The sequence below is a fragment of the Ctenopharyngodon idella genome, chromosome 2 (genome assembly GCF_019924925.1).
Source record: "Ctenopharyngodon idella isolate HZGC_01 chromosome 2, HZGC01, whole genome shotgun sequence".
In the NCBI taxonomy this organism is placed as follows: Eukaryota; Metazoa; Chordata; class Actinopteri; order Cypriniformes; family Xenocyprididae; genus Ctenopharyngodon; species Ctenopharyngodon idella.
The window spans coordinates 25,918,938-25,937,205 of NC_067221.1; the positions used below are offsets into that span (position 1 = coordinate 25,918,938).

An 18,268-nucleotide genomic window follows, 5' to 3' on the forward strand; every position below is an offset into this window, starting at 1 on the left:
CAACTGCAAGCTCATTCAGATCTGCCTCTGTTACCGGTCTCAAACAGGGAAGTATGAGATGTAGTAACTGTAGGAAATGATGAGATACACAGATTAGAGTCTGCAGTGTTCTGGCGCTTTATTTAATGGCTTTGCCCTTTGACCGGCATGTAAATTCCTCATCAATCTAGTGTAATGCACCACCTACAGGCATCTTACAGAACACACTTAAATCAATGTAATATTAGAATAAATTTTTAGAGACACTTAAATACTTAAAGCTGAAGAAAGAGAGAAAAAAATTATTTTGGTGTACCTATTATAACCTGTCACTCTCCTCTACTTTGTTTTTATGACTCCTGACATCAATACTAGGTCAGTCTATGTTCTCTCAGTCAGTCATCTAACAAGTCCATATAGATATTGGTTGCCACCAAGGAACTGCATTAACTACCTGGTAAGTCACTGGACTTCTCGGAATCATGTAAGGCCGGACTGCATTTAAATGGCTTTGTCTGTAATTCAGTTGACCTAATATGTCATAAGTCAGTATTTCTTTTGGCTTTGCTTGTCTGTTTGATCTTCTTAAAGTCTCTTGTTCCTCTTCATCAACACTCTCACACTGTTCATTTTGCCTTACAGGTAATTCTTGACTTAACGGAGGCAACTCTTCTGGACCGAATCCAACAATATCCTCTTCTTCCAGAATCTGCTCCTTGCCTTCTGTTCTGTCTTCCTGTATGGTAACTGGCTCTAACAATGGTGTTGCAGAAGGGTAAAACTCAGTCGCATTTGGTCTTAATGGAGATCTCTTTTCAATCTAGGACTTTTGTGGTAGTTCGACATAGTCATGATTCCCTGCAGTCACTGGTAAGTAAGGATAGTACCATTGTAGGTACTCCTTTTATCTTCCTGTCATAGTACTTCTTTCCTTTTGCAGATGACTTTTGGCTATTTTCGTATATATGCAATCTTGTAAGCTAAATGAAATCCTGAAAGATCTTCTCTGTTGCCATTTTCCCTGATTTATTCTTTGTTGGGTATGCTTGTGCAAAGCACGTGAAATGATCCACAAGGATGAGTATGTATTCGTACCCTCCTTCGTTTGGCTCCAAGTGCAGATAAACAATGGAGACCAATTCAAAGGGTGAACTGGTGGTAATCGAACCCATGGGTGCTCTCTCAGGAACATTCGGACATTCGGAAAGGTAAGTCAAAATCAGGGTATAAACTAGGATCAGTGGATTGGTAAGCATCTCTATGAATTTTGACACAATGGCCCGATGTTCAGATGTCCATTGAATAGGGGTTCTCGATGGCATTTGTGCTTTGGTCCCCTTCCTCACCTTCTGTTTACCTTGGCTGGTCTTTGCTACTTTCAGAGCAGTCTCTTCCTTGGGGTTCTGCAAGAGCTCATACAGCGGCTTCGCTAACCTTGAGAAATCCTGGATGAAGGATCTGTAGTAACTTAGAAACCCTAATAGAGTTCTAACTTCTCCCACTGTTTTTGGAGCTTTCTTTTTCAATTGCAATACAGCCTCAAAATCCTTCGGGTCAATCTCAGTGCCTTCTCCTGACACCATCTGACCAAGGTATCTGATCTGCCCTTTAAAATGTTCACATTTCTTTGATCAGAGTTTGATGCCATATTCACGCATTTGGCAGAGCACTTGCCTAAGGTCTTCGACATGCTCGTGAAAGGTTTTTGAGTAGCAAAGCACATCATCCAGGTATGGAGAACAACATTTGTCTTTGATGCCCTCTAGAACATTCTCCATACACCTCTGGAAGGCTGCTGGAGTGTTAGTTAATCCAAAAGGGATACGCTTCCACTCATAGAGTCCCCATGGGGTGCTAAATGCTGTCATGTGCCTTGACTCCTCGTCCAAAATCCTGATATGCACTACCTTGGTCAAGAATGGAGAACCATGTAAAGCCTCCTAAACTGTCCTGTAAATCTTGTATTCTCGGTAGTGGATGTCTATCTGGAATGGTCTTCCAATTCAACTCTTGAAAGTCAACACATAGTCATAAGCTACTGTCCTTCTTCCGGACGCAGACAACCAGTTATGAGTACACAGAGGAAGATTTCTTTATCCAGCCAAGGTCAAGGAGGTTTTGAACATACTCTTTAACTTCCTTGTGTACGGGTTTTGTAATTGAATTGTAGCATTTCTGAACTGGAGTGTCATCTTTCAGATTTATCTTCAATTTCAGATTTGGAATGCATCCTGTTGGGAATTGCCCCACTGAAAGCTGGTGAATATGTTATTGACCGCTGCAGAACTCTGGTCAGGGAGTCGGAGTCATCAGATAGAGTTTAGTTGTTTATTGCACAAGAGTGACCATATACACATAGAAGTGTACTTGAGATAGTTTTCTAAAATAAATAAAATAGCAGAAATAAACTCATTGTCTAAATATAATCAACAACTTAACAGATTACAAACTCAATGATAAACAACTTTACATAATGAACTGATATATAAATTTGACCAAGAAATATATCAGCATGAGTCAGCAATAATAAACGGCATAGTGTAATGAAGATTACAAAACCCACAAAATATAAATTATATAGGGAAATGAGACTGTATTATTAATATAGGCAGTAATAATGATGACCACAGAATGATATTATCACACTGAGAAATGTTACACTTTGAGGGAATAAGTTTATTAAACATTAATAGCTTCTAGCCGCGATACTAGCGGGACAAACCCGCTCGTTAAACAGGATCAAATTACACTCAGAAAGATCGCAAAGCATAAAGGACATAATGAACACTATGAAAGCTAATACTACTGCAATACAGTGTAACAATCTGCATTAACAACAATATACACTGAATTAAAACTTACTTGTCATTAACTTTCTCTTGCACATAAACGCTGCACTTTAGTGAGAGCATGCGATCTGACTGCTCCGCTGGAGTGATAGTGAACAGGCAGTTACATTAAGCTAGTACATGCAGGAAACACTGCACTACGTTACTTACGTAAGTCATAACTTAAAACATCACACACATAGGGAACTTTGAACTTAAAAGGAGAGAATTCACAACACATCCTATATCTCCATCATCATGAGCAAAGACATCAGATTTGTCATATAGCATTTGAAGAACTATCTCCTGCTGTTGTTTTGAAAGGTGTTCTAAATCTACAGGTAGGTGCCACTTAACTGTTTTGTCGATTGGTAACTGACTTACGTTATCCACTTAGGTCAACTGATTTACATGAACCACACTTTCCTTCTGGTTGTTTTCTTCTCCAGCACCACCACATGGAGTGAGGGGTAGGACTTCAGATAGCGAAGTGATGGTACCCAACACTGTCCATGCGGGGAGGTAAATGTCATGTTGAGTGGAATTCAGGACAGGAATCTTCACAACTTTAGAGGCACCATTTGGCACATCTACCACAGTAGGAAACAGTTCAAGACCATCTTGGGCTGGACATTCTGGGAGTGGTTCAAATGGCATGACTCCTCCTTCAGGCCAACCTCTAAGTCTGCACTTGACTTCACAAAGTTCACCTCTTTTAATCGTGAGTCCTTTCTTCCCTACTTTTACCACACAACTGTCCAACATTTCCTCTGAATTTATTAACTGAACAACAACAACATTGACAATATTGTTAGCTATACTCTGTCTTACATTCATAGCTTCACTCAGTCCATTGTCCATTGTCCAATGTCCATTACTTTTGAGTTAAAGGAGTACTTCAATCCATCTAACAAATGGAATAAGAGAGCCATTGGCAGCAGTGATGTGAAGCTGGTTGTCAGAAAGTAAGTCTTCTATAGGCTTGATGGACACATACGGAAGGAACATTTCTACCCATGACTTTCCTACAATGCTTACTTGAACCCTTGTGTTCAACAGCATTTCAGTAAGAACCCTATTTAACCAACATGACAGCATATTTTCTGCCAATCAGTTGTGCTGCTCATTGTTTTGATGACTGACATTTTGTCCAACTTGAATTTACTGGATTGAGAGTAGGCACACAGTTTACCTTAACATGGGACGGATAGTGTGAAGTGGTCACTGGTTGTCCCGCACCAGTGACAATCTTCTGTTTCCCAACTTGTTCCCTTCTTGAGGCAGCTAACTGCTTTGTGTCCAGCCTGGCCATAGCAGAAGCAATGACAGCAGTCCTGATTTCCTTGCTGGATGCAGTCGTCACATCTGCACTTGCTTTCAGGTTTGTCTGGAACTTTAACATTCATTGAGAGGTTAATGGCACAGCAGTTTGGCTTTCAATTGTGGCAGTAGGTCTCATCATCTTTTCAAGCTTTTAGTGAGAGCAGAAACCTGAGCTGTCAGTTCCATTAAAGCAGTGCGATTTGCTCAAACTTTGTTTCACCATTAGCTGATTTAGAGACCTGCTGTAAGATAAAGTCATCAGTCACTGTTAAGTCAGAGATGTAAGGCTTAATATCCAATCCGATTTTACAATTTTTTCACGTTTAGCCCCTGATACAGTGTATGAAGAAACACTCCTTCCACCAGTCTTTTGTCATAGTTAAACTGTAATCCACCAAGTTGTGATGCAGAGAGAACTTTTTGTTTCAACACCATTGGTCTATAGACAAACTGCTGTGGAGTTTCTTTATCTTGCTGCTTAGCATTGCTAAGCTCCTGAAACAATTCAGTGCTACTTCGTTCTCTCATATGTGACTTGAAGAACCGTTTCAATTTTGCAACAGTGAGATCATCTTTGTTGGTCAACATGTCTTTAAAGTTACCTGGTTTGATCATTCTTAACACTGTGCATATGATTTCAGAGAATTTTTCTTTCAAACCCTCATCAATTTGTTTGCATACACTGCAGTAACTCATGTCTGAATCAGAATCTGAAATTAAACCACCATGCGTTTTGAATTCTCTACGAGGCAATAAAGCAGCAACATCAGTCAGTCTCACCAACCCAGATACCTGTTCTGTCATTGATGACCCACTGTTATGACCTAAAACTTCTTTGATTTGTCTTGGGACATTAAGGGAATGTAACATTCACAAAAATCTATAACCAAATTTGGATCTAACCTAATAGTGCAAATCAAACAGTGGGCAGGTAGTGAAGAGGAGAACACCAAAAGTTTAAACAGAGAAAAGACATTTATTCATTTTAACCCCCAACCAATATAACAAGAAATAGACTTTAAATGTGTCCAAAAACATATATTTACAATTAACAATAAACAAAAAGAAAAACAAGAAAACTTTGAGATAATACAAACTCACCAAATGAAATAATGAAGAGAGCACAAGTGTTGCCAAATCAAATAACAAAATAAAACAAAATTCTTCTAACTAAAGGATTTAAATCTAACCTAGAATATTCAAAATAAAAATCAAAGCAACATCTTTGGCGTGCTACTCGCACGCCATAACTTAACTACTCTAACTAAACAATAAAAACTTACAGCGGGTGGCAGCACTCCTGATCTAACGAACTATCAAAATGAACTATGTGAAGCGCGATGTACTCACGTGACATGGTTATCATGCTCTCATCTCAAACTTACCCAAACAGGTAAGCAAAGAGCACGGACACACTCCACGCTCAAATCAAATAACAAAACTAAATGCAAGGGGTAGAACAAAGAATAAGGCAAATAAAAAGCATAGAGGATAACAAATCAAACAAACTTTGGGGCTACAAACATTTCAAAGAGGCGCACACATACACAAAAACAGCCCAGCCCAGCCCTCTTGAAAAACGGATGCGACATCAGCCTATTATACTTCCAGTGGGGAGGCGTCAACGGAGACAGAGACGAACCCATAATGAGTGACAGAGAGGGAAACCAATCAAGATCTAGTGGAAAACACAAACAATGAATATATACAAACATAACTTAGCGTAACACCTACCACTAACATCTTTGTCGTGGTTTGCAGTGTCCATGTGATTTACTTTCCTTGCTGGATTTTAGTTCATCAATCTTGTCTCTGATGGTAAGCAAACAAGACCAGTCTTCATCTTCTAGCTTTCCCAGCTGATCGCTTTTCATGTAGTCCCACGATGAATTCAAAGAGTTCAGGTTCAATGGTACAAGTAACTTCCAGAATCTCCATGTCTCTTTCATCTTCCAGTGACAAAGCGAGGCTATACAGCTTTCTTCACTAAGCAGATGTTTTGGATATCCCACAGCAACGCATGAAGAGGAGCTGAGGACGCCATCTTGACTGAACCCAGAAGACTTGCACTCACAAGGTGGATAAAACTCACAGCATTCCTTGTAGCTCAATCCAGAGGGTCACACTTGTCTCCCACGTCATCAGTCTCGAAGCTGATACCAAGATCCTGATCCCGGACGAGCCCCCCAAAATGTTACCGGTCCTCAAACAGGGAAGTATGAAATGTAGTAACTGCAGGAAATGATGAGATACACAGATTAGAGTCTGCAGCGTTCTGGCGCTTTCTTTAATGGCTTTGCCCTTTGAACCAGCACATACATTCCTCATCACTCTAGTGTAATGTGGCACCTATAGGCATCTGAACACACTTAAATCCATGTAAAATTAGAGTACATTTTTAAAGACTCTTAAATACTTAAAGCTGAAGAAAGATAGAAAAAATATATATATTTTAGGGTACCTATTATTATTTAAAACTTTTATCTTTCACAGTCACATTTCCAGTCTTTCACACCTCTATCCAATTAAGACACCGCCCTACTTTTTTCAATAATCCGTTTCACTTAAATGTTCGTCAGAATATAGACGAAAAGATCTGTTGCTACTTCTGTTTTATTGTGAATTGAAAGGAAATGGTTAACCAAAAAAAATGAAAAACTGCAATCAACATCTAAGCCTCTATGATTGTCTTTCTCCCAAAGAACACAAAAATATGACCAATCTACTGAGTGAAAACTTTGTTATTGAAAAATTGTGTTGTGAGAAAAAATAATTAATGAACTATTCTACTAAATTCTATTACCTTCTTGTTTTAGGAAGGGCAGTATGGGGTTCATCTTCCCACATAGTGTCAAAGTGAATATAGTTGGTATTTGGTACAGGTAAATTTGTGTGGTTGCTTTAGTAAGTCTAGTACTACATGGATCAGCAAATCATTATTTATTGATTGAAAAAATAAAAGTAACATGTATTTGGAGGTAGCCCATACTGTCAACAGGAACCCGGTTAGAGTTATGATACATCAGTGTTCAGTAAGGACAGCGCTCGTGCATAATTTTTAGATTCCCTGGCATGTTCTGACAGCCACATTAAAATGATTTGAAAGTCTGGAAATGTGGCTGCAAAGCTTCCAGCCATTGTACAAGACGTTTCATTTGCACCATTCTCTTATGAGCAAACGCCTGCACTCTATTGTGTCTCTTGTCATAATTAAGCTGTGCTGAAGTGTGCGAGCAAATCACACAGCTGCAGTAAATCTGTACCTGATACTCATATGCCATGTATGCAACAGCATCCCTCTCCCCAACACTCTCCCTCCTTCAGGCCCTGCTGATGACTCATCGGCCAGCCTTATTAAGGACCTGAGGAGACTATGAGCACTTGTGCTCAGCGCTGGACTACGCCATGTTAATTATTTTACTGCACATGCCTCCATTATGAAAAAGAAGGAGAAAGAGTGAACAAGAGTGAACAAATCCAGTAATAAATTTAATATAAGAAAGTAGATATAATATTTTCCATTTTAATCTGAAATGTTCCAAAAGATATATGTGCACATACAGTGCCTGTGTTTGAGGTATTGTAGTGGGAGAATCATTCCTCTGTTCTTCTAACTGCTTATACCATGATCCTCTGTCTTCATTAACATATCATAAACAAATCATGCTTAAAAATCAAAGTCTGAACTATTGTCATATGGCATGCTTAAATTACATAATGTTTGTTGTTTAACTCACATCTCACCACAGCATTCTGTTCTGTGTATTGCCATGCTGAAAAGTGACCCACAGTTCAGTCTGCTGTGTACTGCCTGTTCTTGTAATCCCCAGAATGCCTGACATAAAAGGGTAAAATAATAAAATATGAAAGAAAAACAGGCTTGAAAAAAAATTTAAAATGAAAAAATAAAATACCTGTCATTGTTTATTTATTTAACCTTTCATTCCAAACATTTTTTCACATGGAAAACAAAGATGGGAATAGACTATTAGCCTATTTAAAATGCACATAATGGCTTTATTAATAATTCCTTGCTATTGCACAAAATTTATTAATAAATATATGTAATTAAAAATACAAAAACTATTTAAAAAATCTGACCATTAAAATCAACAATGGGTGTATCTTCTTGCTGTTTTTTTTTTCCCCCTGTCAGGAGCTCTATCATCAAAGATAATTGACAATTAGCATACAGTTTGGACTGGCAGTATGGTTCTGTTCTGGGCAAGAACTCCTTTGAAATCATGCAGCCTAGCATTGATAAGAGCAAGCAGAGCAGCAATAACCCCCGCTAGGGCAAACAGAACCAACATAAATGTAATGCAGATATCATTAATGTTCAATAATTTAATGTATACATAATTTGAGAATCAAAATTTGGGAATCAGAAGGCCAAATCCTGATTGGACGAGAGGAGGAGCTGGGGATGGAGGACAGTAATTAGCCTCCTGAGCAACACGATAGCCTGCTGATAATAGGCTTGTTCGACTTAATGCATGTGCTGGCACATGACCAATCGACGGCTGTCTTGAAGCAGTGCATGCCGGTTAGAAATTTTGTCCCGACCTGAAGACAGCGCCGACATCACGTGACTGTGATGTACGGCATCAAAGTACCGCAAGAGCGATTCAAAGCAGTCGGCTAAGTCAGCCAGCGCAGCTTGTCAAGAGCGGCTGCCTCGGGCGCTGATGACGGACACAGCAGTACTCACGAATTGGCCAGATTCACCGCATGACAACGTGTGGTTTCGTGTTTATTCTGAACTTTCAGTTCCATTAATGCTCAAATCTGTATTTTTCTAACAAGCTCTTTTCATGTATTCGCAATGTTATGTAGTGAACAGCTCATTCCAGGGCCCAGTTTATGGCCGGGCCCCTCTCTGTCCATAACAGCGGACAAAGGTTTGCTACATTTTGATTGGATCTTGGTGGACTAACACAAACAAACTGTCCAACGCCATCAGATAAAGATGTAAGGACAACATCCAGACCTCTCTTAGAGGGCAAGAAGAAGACCTCTTGTACCAAGCCTGTGAAGGACAGGACTTCTCATTGGTCCACATGCAGTTTCTGCCCTTCACCCATCTAGAGACTACTTCCTAAGGTTGGCCAGAGACTGCCATAAAAATTCCTTGGGACCTCAGCAGCAATGGGTGAAACAAAGAGAGATCACAAAGATGCTGTGCAGTCAAACAATGTACCAGTTATCAATGTAAAGCTGCTTTGACACAATCTACATTGTAAAAAGCGCTATATAAATAAAGGTGACTTGACTTGACAAAGATCCATCCAAATCCATTCAAAACTATGTTTGAAAACCTTAGAACTGATGCAAACTACACATCCATTTCATACTTATTCACAGGAATAAGTATTCTCAGTGATAGCTATTTGTAGTGCAAACATCTGACACATATTCAGCTGTTAATGTACAATTGAATGAAAGCATGACAGTTCAATCTTCTTCCATCATGTTTAGTCTCTATTTGTTTAGAATATTGCCAAAGGTATTCTGGTGGTGGTTTGGAAAGTGAGAAATGCATTGGTAAACTTTAAAGAAACTGTAAAGACTTCCAACTTTGTGCTTTATGCAAATAAGTTCCACAGGGGAAAGAAGGGTGGGCCACACTGTGTGTGTCCCCTCTGATGCCAGCAGCCAATCACAGCACTCAAATGGAGAAGCGCCAAATTGCAATCTCCTCCTCATCAGAAAGGGATAAAGGTACCCTTTCAACAGACATTCCTTGCTCTGAGTCTGTCCTGCACGAGGATAGACATTAACAGATACACCGTTCTGAGTCTGCCCTTCAAAGGGGAAAGACATAACAGATATACCGTTCTGGGTCTCAACTCTGTAAGTAGTGAGACATTATGCCGTTCTGAGTCCCGGCTTGCGAAGCTGAGACACTAACAGATACAACACCGTTCTGAGCCTGTGGTCCATCCAGAGAGACAACAACAGGTCCCACGATCTGAGTTTCCGTCCAGTGAGACAGTAATGACATTTGCAACAAGGTTAAGCTCAGGAGAGCAAACCTTGCTTCCAAGGTACCTTCGTCTGCGTGTTCCAGATTGTTAAGAACCTTCTGCACCTACGCCAGGGCCTCATCTGCGTGTTCCAGATTTTAGGACCCTTTGGTGCTCCAGGAGATCAGCATCCCGCAGAGCTTCGTGTTCAAGACTGTTGAAACAGATTCTGGCTCCTCTCCCCACTGCATTGTCACCCAGCACAACCAGTGGAAGACGTTACCGTCATCGGACTCAACCATGTGGAACGTAAATATCACTTAACCAAACCTCTTTCCAGAGACCTTGGCATTGTTGTATATTATCAGTATATAATTTCCTAATTCCCATTAGATGTAATATAGCTGATGTTAGTTAATAACAAATAACCTCTCGTTTATTTGTTTGGTGCATAATAAGGTTCTCCACCTATTTTCAGAGAAACAGTTTATCTTTCCATAAGATAACGTAACTCTTCCATAGCCACACCCAACTTAATCACTTGTATTCTATGTATCTTATGCACTTTATTCCTTTATCATTCATGGTATTCATTTAGTAGTTGTGTTAGTTATTCTTGTTTATCTTTTGTTAATAAAATGTATTTTATTACACTTGTGTCTTCCTTGTGCTGATAATACAGAAGAGGCTCTACAAGTTAGCGATCTCACCAATCTTTCAGATAAATCAGCTGACCACTTTACATTAATTCTAAATGAATGAAAGCCCCTGTTGGGAGTGTTCTCATACTGCCAAGGTAAAAGACCTTGACTGGTGCCCTGGACTAGGAAAAGAGGGGGAAGCGGTCATCTGATGTACTCATAACCACACCTTAAGAGACGTGTGATCCAAAAATTACAACGTCAGTGGTGACGTGAGTACCAATCCCTATTTTACTTCGCATCCTTGGATGGGCGAAAGTAAAAATCACTACAAATATATTTGTTTTCTTTAAAATATTTCTTCTGAATCTCGCACACTCTCTCTAAATTGCCAGCGGATTTTTGATATCTCAAACAGTTTGGCCGTGGCGAGGCAACAAATTTATGGCGAGAAAAGGGACACAGGAAATGTGTTATAACTTATGCATACATTTATTGATTTTTATGAAACTTCAGCTGTGTGTTCGCTGTATGAGGCTGATCGCATGGATGTGACTATTGTGAGTCAAAGTTATAGCACCACCAAATGGCAGCAGGAAGTGTGTCACTTTCAAAATGCTTTGAGATCACACTCTTATTTTTACCCGATTTGCTTCAAACTTCATCACAATAATGTCAAAACATGGCAGATGTAGACCTGAGAATGTATTTGTAATATCTTGAATATTGTTGCCATGGCAACATGTCAAACTTTATGACAAACTTTACTATGACCACTGATAGGTGAAGTGAACAACACTTATTATCTCTTCATCACCTGTTAGTGCAGGGGTTCTCAACCCTGGTCCTCGAGGGCCACTTTCCTGCAAAGAGCAAATTCCAAATGGCATTTTTGCACCCTTAAAGGGAACTTCGAGAAGGGGGTGTTCCAAACGAATGTGAACAACTAAATCCTTCCACAAGGCCTTTAGTGAAGGGTACATGCAATGGCCACTTATGGTCATGTGACCAAGCGAATACTCGTGATTCATTCATTTTAAAGCTAGATGGCAGGAGAGTTCGAGTTAACTTACAAACATAGCAATTCAAGTTTTTTTCTTTTCGTGATATATTTCACACATTTTTGTCATGTTATGTTTAAATAAGTTTCATAGGTTAGAAATGTGTTGAGTAATGCAGTGTCCAAAAATGAGATGGCACGTTTTAAAGTTGAGAACAGAGAAATACACTCACACAAACATATAACATATTTTAAACTATAGCCTATATATAAATATCGGCCCGATACCAAGCTCGTGTACTTGTACTCGTACTCGTAAAAATACCCCCGATACCTCACATGACGTAACTGACAGAATTTCCCGTGCACAGAGACACCGACGGCAGCAGCAGAAACAATGTCAGCCTCAGAGGTGTGGAAATACTTCAAAATTAATGATGACAACACACACATTGTGAACTGCATGCTTTCAATCACAATTCGTTATCGATTAGTGAAGGCGGGATAGGCAGAATCGCGCTGAATGACACAGACCAGAAGCGCTCTCTCTCGCGCACGATCCCAGTTCTCTCAGACAGCGCGCGATCAGTTCTCCTTGCGCCCGAATGGTCAAATGCACGTATAGTTGTCAAAATGTCCATCGTGTGGAGTATCTCACGTAAATACAGTCGGTTATGGCTTAAGTGGACGTAAACATTTGGGTGAAAACAGGATATGTGTCAGTATCCATGGATTCGGTCTTAAAGGCACCGTAGCTTATATTTGTCATCAATGTTAATAAAACAATAAAAGATGTTAAATAAATGTATACATGGTAAATAAACCTACTGTATCTAAAAAACAAGTTTATTTAATTTGTATCTCTATAGTATTTGTTGTATTGTTTGTAATTTGTTTGTACATTTCTTTTTATACAACAACAATTATATATATTGGTAATTATGCCCTTTGAAGGTTATTGGACACTGAAATTTTTGTTCTTTAAGTTTGTGACAAGCACATAAATATAATAATTTTTTATAATATATTTTATGATAATTTTTTCATTAGAGTAATAATAAAGAAGCTGTCCTACATTCATTAGTCTCACTGTGTTGTGCTTGGAAAACTGCAACATCACCAAAAAAAAAAAAAAAAGAGAGAGAGAGTTGGAGAGAGAGAGAGAGAGAGAGAGAGAGAGAGAGAGAGAGAGAGAGAGAAATTAATAAATGTATAGGCATCAGTATCGGCATCGGCGAGTACTAGAAAAAAAGTATCGGTACTCGTACTCGGTCCTTAAAAAATGGTATCGGTGCATCCCTAATACAAATGTATCTTTATTTGCAACAGCTATGTTAACAGCAATAATAAGAAATTTCAGCTGATGGACACTCTAAGGCCCGCCCAAATGGCCCAATGACGGTTTCCCACAGGGCGGGGAAGGTCTCTTGTGTGTTGTCTTTTCAGTGTGGCAAAGTATGTTAATTCCAAATAAACTGTTATCTGACATTTTATTATAACCTCGAATTTAGGTTAGAATGCCAATTTATTATTGATCATTTATATGATAATTTATCTAGACATCTGATTATTCTATTTAACTCTTTACTCTTATTGTACTCGTTCATTAGGAATCTATGTCACATAGAGAGCCTCACGATGGCTGTTTAACATGGGTCTCAAAGTCACAAATTCACCAGTCCGATCATTAGTCAGAGGTTATGGCTAATGCTATTTAACAATGCCATCCATTGTTGCAAGGTACCCATGTAGCCCCCTACAGTCGCCTATATAACAACTTAGTTAAAGCTCAAACAGTAATCAGAGGTTATGGCTAAAGCATTTTAACAATGCCGCCCATGCTTGCTATTGTTAAAAGGTACCCATATAGCCCCCTATAGTTAATAAGATAACTATATAACAACTTGAATAAAGCTGAGACAGTAACCAGAGGTTATGGCTAAAGCAATTTAACAATGCCGCCCATGCTTGCTATTGTTAAAAGGTACCCATGTAGCCCCCTATAAGCGACTGCATAACAACTTAACTAAAGTCGAGCAGTTAGTCAGAAATCTAGAATCTTACTTGATGTGCTCTATGCTCCATCTAATGTGAGATCTAGTATATACTTAACCCTGGACGCAGATTTGCAGAAACATAGGTCTTCACTTAATCTACTTGAGAAAATAAGTAAGTGAGTAAGTCAGAATAAAGTCAAATGTAAAAATTTATTAGTCAGGTAAATGTATCATGCTAATTACATAATCAATTCAAAGATAACCAATACAAAACATCAAATGCTCAGAAATAAAGAGTAAAAGATGAATACCTGACATCAGAAAGATACATAATGCTAAGTGTCTGATGGACACACAGCATTAAGGGCTGACCTGGCTACAGAATCACGTATCACCTCCTGCAACATCTCTTTAAATACTCAGACCAAGCTAGAAGTCTTTTTCAAATGGAAACGTGCTAACAATGGGAATTTGCATTACTCAAGTCCAGACCTGGGTAGTTTACAACTTTTTGGGGACAGAAATCCATTTGCATGAAGTACCCTGTGAAAGGGGTCACACCTACCACAGAAAGCAAAATATTTCTAAACTCTTACAACCTTATTACCTTCTGGTTTACTTCTGTGGGAATGAGACCTTTGTGCCAGTCGCGCTTAGACATTTCAAATGATACAAAACATGTATAGTTTTGTATGATAATTGTTCACATTAAACCATATAGATTCTTGGGTGAATTTCAAATGGTTTTAGCTTGTGGAGAGAAGAGATGGGGGAAGAAGGGGGTAAAGGGACAGAAATGTAAATTAAAGGTGATTTACTCAGTGTGATTGCATCTCGGGTGGGGATGCTAATTTTGCAATAGAGAATCCAGATGTTAATTTCCAGAAACGTCCTTTGTTTGCTTGAGGAATATTCTTTCCTCAACCAGACAGCCCTGCATTTTACAGTTTCTCCAGTCTTACAGACACTGTGCTGCCTTGTCATGGGAACATCCCAGCTGAAGATAATGAAGAAATTACATTGTCTTTCATTGCTCCCTTCGCCAAGTGGATTCTAAATGGTTACATAATGGCACGCAAGTGCCCTGCTCCCTCCAAAGTCCCCTTCAAGGGCTCTGCCCTTCGAAGGGAGTAGAGCATAGGGATGTTCCCTTCCGTTTGGAATTTGCCCAGAGTTTAGCTCCAACCTTGATCAAACTCACGTGACTGTAGCTTTCTAGTTATCCTGAACAGCTTAATTAGCTGGTTCAGGTGTGTTTGATTAGGGTTGGAGCTAAACTCTGCAGGACAGTGGCCCTTGAGGACCAGGGTTGAGAAAGCCTGTGTTAGTGGATGGGATATATTAGGCAGCAAGTGAACATTTTGTCCTCAAAGTTGATGTGTTAGAAGCAGGAAAAATAGGCAAGCGGTGTTGTGGGGTCCCGTTCTGCAGTGGTCAGTATCTATCAAAAGTGGTCCAAGGAAGGAACAGTGGTGAACCGGTGACAGGGTCATGGGCGGCAAAGGCTCATTGATGCAAGTGGGGAACGAAGGCTGGCCCGTGTGGTCCGATCCAACAGACGAGCTGGTTCTGATAGAAAGGTGTCAGAATACACAGTTTGTTGTGTATGGGGCTGCAAAGCAGCAGACTAGTCAGGGTGCCCCTGCTGACCCCTGTCCACCACTGAAAGCGCCAACAGTGGGCACGTGAGCATCAGAACTGGACCACGGAGCAATGGAAAAAGGTGGCCTGGTCTGAATCATAACATTATCTTTTACATCACGTGCATGGCCGGGTGCATGTGCGTCGCTTATCTGGGTAACACATGGCACCAGGATGCACTATGGGAAGAAGGCAAGCCGGCGGAGGCAGTGTGATGCTTTGGGCAATGTTCTGCTGGGAAACCTTGGGTCCTGCCATCCATGTGGATGTTACTTTGACACGTACCACCTACCTAAAGCATTGTTGCAGACCATGTACAAATGTACAGACCTGCAATTACTTTTATAATTACACTGTTGTCCCATCCCTTACACCTTAGCCCATTCTTAAACCTATCCATACCACCAAACCTGTCCCTAACCTTACCTGTATCCCACCTCAATAGCAGCAAAAGTATTTTGCAATACAGAATGAACACAAGTCCATTGTACTTATTTTTTGACACAAGTACATAGTAGTTAAGGCCACTTAATATAAATTGGGACCAGGAAACCTTCTGTAACCCTACTACAATCGTCATTACATTCTGATGTAGTATTTCCATTGCTAATTAAATTCATAATACCATTTATTAGATATATCGCAACTTAAGTCTATTCATGAATTTAAATAAACAATGTTCTTCATCACCAATGAACCAGTGTGGATTCCAAAATCATTGCTATTTAACATGTGTTTAATGTATTCTGATCAGAATGAGTGCATACATCCCACCCTAGACCATTTAAAACAAGATTAATGCTACAGTCACATACATGAAGTTAAGAGAACTTTTAAATGGTGACAAACAACACAAATGACACTAAAAAGGGAAAGATGACCAGAGGAAATATAGCACCATGATTTCTTAAGTGTAAATGCACTACTGATCTGCAGGACGAGGTGAAAAGTGAACTTGTTTCTATAAGCCGAGTGGATGTTTATAAAGGAGTACTGGAGCTGTATTACAGTAAATTCCTGTCAACAAAATATTCAAATATTATTCTTAAAATGTGGTTATGGACATATCTGTAGCCATAAGATCATTTCCATGTTTCATTATATTAAACATATTTCAATAAACATGGTTCTAGGAAGTACAACTTATTAAATCCAACTGACCCACATAAATTAAAAACTTAAAAAACAAACAAACAAACAAAAAAACAACTTGTTTTTGGTCAAAGACATTTTATAACTTCCTCTTTGAATTCTATAACTATTATTTCTGCCTGCTTTTAAAACTGTATGCTTAGTGGTGATTATATTATAGTTTGTTGGCTACAAACCTTATAATCATCCAGTTTCATTAATTGCAAGAATCTGAGTTCTCACAAACAGCTTCTGAATTGCATGTACAAAATACTCAAAAAGGAAAAACTAAAGATGGATTTACAGTGTGAATATCAAAACAACCTGTGCAAAAATCTATGCAAACCTACACATCATATGTCTCTTTTACCATCATAAACAATGAGGAAAGCCCACAGGAACTGTCAATAGCATGACATCTAATCATTTTTAATTTTCATAAGAAATAAATTGTATTTTGCTTAATAAAAATGAAGCTCATTTTAGAGCTAAAATGTTTTTGTGCCACTAAGCACATTTTACCTCAATATTCTTATTGTATTAATGCGAAAATATGTACATATAAAAGTATTTCCATATCACAGTAGTATTTTTATTTATTTATTTTTTTACTTCTTTATTTCAGTTGTAGTTTTAAATCAATCACTGTGTCCAGACTGGGTGTTAATTTTCATTAATATATTACAGTAATCTATGAGAAATGAATGAGAATGACTAATGACTATAATGCTAAATTATGGTCCCAAAAATGGGCTTCATTTTCCTTACACTATTAAAAAAAAGGGAAAAAAGGAAAGAAAAGTAAACAGATTTCACTTACTAGAAAATACAATTAACAAACCAATTTTCTGGACACTTGACTAAAACAAAGCTTAGAAGGAGTGATCCCATTGGCTTATTTATTTTTACTACATCTGTCGGCAGTACGCCTCCACTAACACAAACAAGCTGAGCAGTGAACCATTAGTATATAATGTAAACCAAAACACGGCTTGATTTGCCTGGAGCCATACTGGCCCCGCCCTAAACACAAGAGACCACGCACACCAGCATTCATCCTCATGTATTACGTATAATGGCTTATACAGCATATTTACCCATTGTCAAAATGTTTCAATAAAAAATATAAATATCTCGTTGGTAAAAAAATATCAGACAAATTACGTTACATATAGAATATACATTTCTCTGTAAAATGGTTTCATGAAAAAGGCGCATTAATCAGCTGTAGTTGGGTTTGGAGGGTGGTGTTTTTGGAGCAGCTCAGCTTTGGGTTTAGGGTGGATGGGGTGAGAGGTGTCACAACGCTGTCCCATCTCCCCAGTTTAAGATTTTGGCCTGACCTTTGGTCTTGTTCAGTCTTCTTTTACCCTGGAAGGGTCCATCTCAACCTGGACCAGAGACTCTGATTCTGTCCAGCACTTTTTTGTTGGCCTGTCTAGACTCTGGCAGTCATGTTGATGCTTCACTGAGCCATTTCTGTCTGAATTGTGGGTGTCTGTAAGTTTACAGCCAATGGAGTCCAGATGATCTGCGAGTAGACTGTGTTTAGATGCTCCATTTGACTGGACAGATTCACTCTTCATCTCATTCACACTACTCAACATCTGTGTGGCAACAGCACTGGAGCTGTGACTGGTGAGTCCTGAATTGGGAACCACAGAGATTTACTATAATGCATAGCTGTAACAATCAATTCAAACACACCACATACAACTTTAATCCAACCTGATTTCTACAAAATATCTGAAATATGCACCAA

At 39.0% G+C, this 18,268-nt stretch overlaps 3 protein-coding genes across 10 annotated transcripts in view; 2 read left to right on the top strand and 1 right to left on the bottom strand.

Annotated features, from left to right (window-relative positions):
* med1 (mediator complex subunit 1) overlaps positions 1 to 18,268 on the top strand; it is a 633,161-nt gene that overhangs the window by 595,254 nt on the left and 19,639 nt on the right. The gene's annotated exons all lie outside the window — the stretch shown is intronic.
* mier1b (mesoderm induction early response 1b, transcriptional regulator) overlaps positions 1 to 18,268 on the bottom strand; it is a 217,831-nt gene that overhangs the window by 26,105 nt on the left and 173,458 nt on the right. For 4 of the 8 annotated variants that reach the window (XM_051877343.1, XM_051877332.1, XM_051877350.1 and 1 more), the window contains one exon: positions 13,926 to 18,151. The exons of the other annotated variants lie outside the window; for them this stretch is intronic. In XM_051877343.1, coding sequence (XP_051733303.1) covers positions 17,862 to 18,151 — 290 coding nt within the window. In that variant the 3' untranslated portion in view covers positions 13,926 to 17,861. Of the gene's footprint in view, positions 1 to 13,925; positions 18,152 to 18,268 lie in introns of those variants that run through there. 8 annotated transcript variants of the gene reach the window in all.
* LOC127503500 (uncharacterized protein K02A2.6-like) overlaps positions 1 to 18,268 on the top strand; it is a 362,965-nt gene that overhangs the window by 25,466 nt on the left and 319,231 nt on the right. The gene's annotated exons all lie outside the window — the stretch shown is intronic.